Here is a 6,103-nt window from a genome sequence, read left to right on the forward strand (position 1 = left end):
TGACTAGATGTTAGTATTTTACTAAAAGATGCCATCTTTACTAGTATACTTCAGTAGCAAGATCATTCCTCAATAGCTGGCTGATTAAGTTTTAAATAGTTAACAGCCTAGCCATAAACAATCAATTTATAGTTGAATTTAAATCTGCTATATTTGTATTTGAAATGATTCCACCGGATTGAAAATTATAAAATCAGTGAAACACCATTGCAACATAAGCAAATCTTACAGTATGGCCATTTACAAAGAAGAACCAGATAGAATGAGTGCAGGTAGCAATTTCCAGTTAGTATGTTTTATCGAAAAATAAAAACAAAGCAGCAATCAGCCATAAGCCACAATTTTTATTGTAAGCGTGGCCAATTTTCTGATCTCAAAAACAATGTTCCATTTAAGGCTCTAGTATACAGTAACTGCCATCATGACTAATTTTGCACGTCTGTTTCAATGTTTGAAAAAAAAACTAACATGGTAAACTTTGACTCCCATTCTTTTTCAGTAGTGTACATTCCACTGGAAGCAAAAGGCAACATAAACAACTCCTTCCTTAAGGTCTGCACAACAGGAATGAAAACGCAAGAGCTACAATTCACTGATGACGCAATTACAACTACAGAAACTTGGTTGGCATTCCTTAGTTTTTTTTAAAAAAACAAAAAAATTTTACAAAAAGTGCTTTTGATGCATAGTGTAGAACACATGCTGCCATGACACAAAACTAGGTTATCAAGGCAGGAGTGGGTTATGAATGCACAAGAGCCTCATGGAACTATGATCAAGTGCAACTTCAACAATTACAATACTGAATTAATGGCTACCACCTGACCAGTGGACAATACTCTCAAGGTTTTCAAAAGCTTATACTTAGTGTTTCTAAACTACTCACAAACTTTCACATTCATTGTACAAGAAACAAGGAATGCATGCAACGACAATTGGTTTGGCTAGAATGAATGACGTGAAAGCATTCCTCGAGATTCTACATAAAAACTACTGGGATCAAACAGTCTAAGGGCAACCGCAGGTTGGCTGCTTAAGTTAATGAGATCTCCTTTACGTGGAAAAAAAAAACCTAAACTATTCCAACTTTGATCAAATGATATTAAGAGCTGCAGAAATGGAAGCTCCATGGGTCAAGATGGCACTCAATTGTCATTTTGCAAGGATATTCCTTCAAGTGAAACCACCACATTGCCTCCCAGTTTCTCTGCAAGTGTTATACGGTCCTGAATTTCATCTAATCCATTAACTTGCCATTCATGTTTAATACCTGAAAAACAAAGAAAATAGTCAAACTGTTATGCTACAACTAAATTAGGAAGAATTGCAACAAAAGTGTGTAAAATTTATAACCTGTAAATTTTCTTTTAATAGCATCCTTTGAGCTAGCGTATATCATCTTGCTTTTAAGGGGGGCCTTCTCTGGAGCCCTACAAGAAACAGAAATTAAAAGGCTGAAAAAGTTAGTACCTATTATGATGTTTCAACTACTAAGAAGAAACCATTCAAGTTTTCTTTTTACCACATACCAGAATATAAATACCAAATCTTCTTTCTTGGACTCTTTTGTCTCGTATGTAGCATCATACAAAGCATAACGACAGTCGCAGAGAGGTAGCAACTTAACGAAAGATGTGTAGGGGTCCTGCACAGTTTCTCCAATTTCACCCACCAAAATCTCTTTGGTGTCCTCCACAATTATCTGTTTTTTATCACCACTGAGGCAGAACAGTACAGCTTTCTTTCTTTTTTTGACTTCTTCTGGCGACGATGATTTTCTTACTTTCATGTCATTGAAGACTTTAATAACTTCATCGTGTACTGTTACTCCAGAGGCCTATTTGGAAATAAAAAATAAAAAATGAGCCCTTCATAAATATCTTGCAGTATTCCAACATGCAGCAACCCGACCTTAGAATAATGTAACTTTTTTTTTAAAGTTGCGATTAAATCAAACATCTATTACTTTAAAAACGCTTGTTAACGTGAAAATGGATAGGAACCACCAATGCATTTTCGCTGTGTAAGTTAAGGCTTTGGTGCCAAAAGCAGCATCACTTGCAATGATGCAGTGGATTCTGACACAAATTACAGCAAATTGTGGTATGCGACAGACGGGGGGAGCCTTTGAGCTCAACGTTGTAACAAAAGAATCCAACCACTAGCTCATCTGCTAACACCCTAGACATGTATTGAAAAAAAATCACAAACGGACAATCCTTAAAAAAATAAAACACGAATCACATCAAACTGACAGACGGACGCAAAAAACGGTACCGCTCTGATTTAAACCGACAATTGCAAAAATATTTCATTTCACAAATCACCCCCGATATTCCGTGTGACTGACTACTGGGCAGTACCCCTCCTCTCCCGCTCGCTCGGGGTTGGACCGGTTCAACAAAAAAAAGGTCGGAATCAGAAACTGACGCATATACGGGGGGAAAAAAAACGAGAAAAAAAATGAACATTACAAAATTCAACACAACCGTTATTCCAGTTCGAGAACCGTTCCGGCTCCGTCAATTCGAGTTTATCACGGACTACGCTTCAATTGCAACGATTCGAAGCCTCACTTCTCTCAAGTTGCTAAAAAAAACAATTAAATCCCCGCGGCCAGACTAATCCCCGGACAGCGGTACTCGCACACCGACCGGCTTCCAGAGACTTCCACATCTATCTCGCCGTTAAAACAACCGTGCCGGGGTATCTGCTCTATCATGGCTGCCAGCTCCCCCCTCCCCACACTACCAGCCGTGTCCTCCTTCCCAGTCCTCGTTCCCACAAAGCACCGGCGACCGGCTCCTTGTCCGCAGCAACATTCAGCGACAATTAAATGTACATGCAAGAATTAATTTTAAATAGAATATTTTTAGAGTTGGGGTGGAAACGACGAGCCAAGGAGGCGCAGGCTGGGTACCAGCCGCCGGCAGCCATCGTCTCACGAACCTGCCGCTAGCCCATCACAAGTGCTAACTTTAAAACATGCGGAGAAAGGCGATGGAAGGTGCCTGCCGGTCACTGCAGCAGCTAAAATTAGGTTAAAATGGCCGCTGCGAGCGAGGGTCGCACTTGCCGGCACCCCGAAAACGTCCCCTCTTCGCCCACACACCCACCCAAACCCGGGGTGCGGAGGGAAAAATAACTAACTGGATGGAGAGAGGGGGGAGGGAAAAATACAGGTTTATCGTCGGGGTTTGCGTCGAGACTTAGTCAGATCGGCGAGGAGAGGAGAGGAGAGCACTTGGCGAGAGTGCCTTACCATGGCGAGCGGCAGCAATGATGAGCAGCACGCACGGGATCGGCGGCGAACACTCGACCGTTACTTCAGCTGCAGGGAGAGGGAGGAGGCTGGGCTCGACCATTCACAGGGCTCCTGGGGGGGCAATCGGAAACGGCCGCAACACGACCCAACTCACCGCCACCACCGTTCCCACATAGTCTGCTCTGCTCCGACCACAGAAAGCAACAGTGCACCTGCTCATAATGTGCCATCTCATGCCTTTAATAATGACCATGCAAAGTAACGTGCTCATTGCACACATGCACAAGATTAATAATAAATCAACCTGCTCATTTATTCTTTAAAAAAAACCTTGTAATAATCACAAACCGACGGATTCAGGTCATGCATGCACAATCCTTATAATAAACATTTACAAACTAACCTGGTCATAATGTACATGCATGGCACTACACATAATAATCCACGCATACTATAACAAGCACAAACCTTATAATAACCACACAAACTAAACTGTTCTTGGCATGCAGGGTCAATTCACACTTAACATACAAACTAATCTGCTAATCATATAGAAATCTTATAATATATTAGCATGGATAGAAGATTGGCTAACTAACAGAAAACAGAGAGTCGGGATAAATGGGTCATTTTCCGGTTGGCAAACAGTGACCAGTGGGGTGCCGCAGGGATCGGTGCTGGGTCCTCAACTATTTACAATCTATATTAATGACTTCGATGAAGGGACCGAGTATAACGTAGCCAAGTTTGCTGATGATACAAAGAGGCCAAAGAGTCTCGTCGCTGAGAGCATCAGAAAACAGGCGGCAAACCAGTCTCACCCACCCTTTCCTTCAACGACTGTCTGTCCCACCTGTGACAGACTGTGGTTCCCGTATTGGACTGTTCAGTCACCTAAGAACTCACTTTTAGAGTGGAATCAAGTCTTCCTCGATTTCAAGGGACTGCCTATGATGATGATGATGATGATGATAAGATGGGTGGGAGAGCAAATTGTGAGGAGGACACAAGAAATCTGCAAAGGGATATAGACAGGCTAAGTGAGTAAGTAAAAATTTTGCAGATGGAATGTAATGTGTGAAAATGTGAGGTTATCCACTTTGGCAGAAAAAATAGAAAAGCAAATGATAATTTAAATGGAGAAACAATGCAAAGTGCTGCAGTACAGAGGGACCTGGGGGTCCTTGTGCATGAAACACAAAAAGTTAGTATACAGGTACAGCAAGTAATTGGGAAAGCAAATGGAATGTTGGCCTTTATTGCAAGGGGGATAGAGTATAAAAGCAGAGGAGTCCTGCTACGACTATACAGGGTATTGGTGAGGCCACACCTGGAGTACTAGGTACAGTTTTGGTCTCCGTATTTAAGGAAGGATATACTTGAATTGGAGGCTGTTCAGAGAAGGTTTACTAGGTTGACTCCAGAGATGAGGGGGTTTGACTTATGAAGATAGGTTGAGTAGGTTGGGCTCATACTCATTGGAGTTCAGAAGTATGAGGTGATCTTATCGAAACATATAAGATAATGAGAGGGCTCGACAAGGTGGATGCAGAGAGGATATTTCCACTCATAGGGGAAACTAAAACTAGGGGACATAGTCTCAGAATAAGGGGCCATCCATTTAAAACTGAGATGAGGAGGAATTTCTTCTCTCAGAGGATTGTAAATCTGTGGAATTCTCTGCCCCAGAGAGCTGTGGAGGCTGGGTCATTGAATATATTTAAGGTGGAGATAGACAGATTTTTGAGCGATAAGGGAATAAAGGGTTATGTGGAGCGGGCAGGGAAGTGGAGCTGAGTCCATGATCAGGTCAGCCATGATCTTATTAAATGGCGGAGCAGGCTTGAGGGACCAAATGGCCTACTCCTGCTCCTATTTCTTATGTTCTAGAAAATATACGTTCCTCATTGCCATCCTCGTCTGCCGTCCGGACACGCCATGGCGCACCATCTTGCTGTTCGGAGGAGGCAGGGGGTCCCAATGGAGTGCTCTCTATGCGGGGGTCCTCCCATTATTCATTGGGGACTTGGCCTGGGGGGCAGTCCCGCGCAATAGGTTTTTAAGTTGGTTCACAGATTCCTAGGCCGCCTGCAATTTCTGAAAGTTTTTGAAAAAGTTTAATTTGTTTAATTTGTCAGTTTTAATGTCCCTTTAATAAGGGGGGGCACTTGTACTAATGTTACTTTAAAATAGTTATACATCCCTCATTATATAATCAATGTTTTACTCAAACACACAACCAGCCTGCTAATAATATCCATAATATATGCACCTCATTATAGTTACGCATACAGTACATAATAACAATATAATTACAGTTGTGATTTATAATAATGAATTAGAATTTAGATTTATATATATACTGCATTGACAAAAAAGCCACTTAAATTATCAGTCACTTTTAAAACATTAACAGACAATTCTTTAGTATTTCTAAAGACATTAACAGCCTACAGCAATTAGAATAATGAAACAATTTCTTTTTCCATATAGCCTTTTTAATAATATTTATTTATGCAAAATCCTGACTGCAGTTATTGACCCAAAAATGCCAATGCAAAATATTTTATAATGTCAAATACCAACAACTTAAGTATCATTCAAACTGGAGATCAGTTCTAGAACTTCACAGAAAATACATTTTACATATCATCAATATCACAAGGACGGAGATTCAGTAAATCATTTTGCCTGAGCTGAATTCACTTAAATTAAACTAAAACAACATTTTTAAAAATCCAATGCTAAGAACAGGTTAGTTTGTGGTTATTATAAGGCTTGTTTTTGTTATATTATGCATGGGTTAATGTGTACAATGCCGTGCTTGTACATTCTGAG

At 40.8% G+C, this 6,103-nt stretch overlaps 1 protein-coding gene across 2 annotated transcripts; it reads right to left on the minus strand.

Moving 5' to 3' along the window:
• Nucleotides 1-329: 329 nt before the first annotated feature.
• On the minus strand, nucleotides 330-3,368 carry cfl2 (cofilin 2 (muscle)). Of its 2 annotated transcripts, none has more exons than XM_070879066.1 (4): nucleotides 3,263-3,368; nucleotides 1,530-1,837; nucleotides 1,354-1,430; nucleotides 330-1,270 (listed from the first exon to the last, which is right to left on the minus strand). In XM_070879066.1, exons 1-4 carry the CDS (start codon nucleotides 3,263-3,265, stop codon nucleotides 1,146-1,148), a joined length of 513 nt encoding a protein of 170 aa, XP_070735167.1. In that variant the 5' UTR covers nucleotides 3,266-3,368; the 3' UTR covers nucleotides 330-1,145. The 2 variants fall into 2 exon arrangements, with proteins under 2 accessions (XP_070735167.1, XP_070735168.1); XM_070879067.1 differs by lacking the exon at nucleotides 3,263-3,368 and adding an exon at nucleotides 2,490-2,871.
• Between the last annotated feature and the right edge of the window lie 2,735 nt (nucleotides 3,369-6,103).

This window comes from Pristiophorus japonicus, chromosome 4 (assembly GCF_044704955.1).
Source record: "Pristiophorus japonicus isolate sPriJap1 chromosome 4, sPriJap1.hap1, whole genome shotgun sequence".
Classification (NCBI taxonomy): Eukaryota; Metazoa; Chordata; class Chondrichthyes; family Pristiophoridae; genus Pristiophorus; species Pristiophorus japonicus.

What these genes read in the sequence shown, in the direction of transcription:
- cfl2 (XM_070879066.1), bottom strand. An exon ending in GATTTGGTATTTATATTCTG is followed by an intron (nt 1,431 to 1,529) that starts GTATGTGGTAAA and finishes TGTTTCTTGTAG; the next exon opens with GGCTCCAGAGAAGGCCCCCC. An exon ending in TATTAAAAGAAAATTTACAG is followed by an intron (nt 1,271 to 1,353) that starts GTTATAAATTTT and finishes TTTGTTTTTCAG; the next exon opens with GTATTAAACATGAATGGCAA.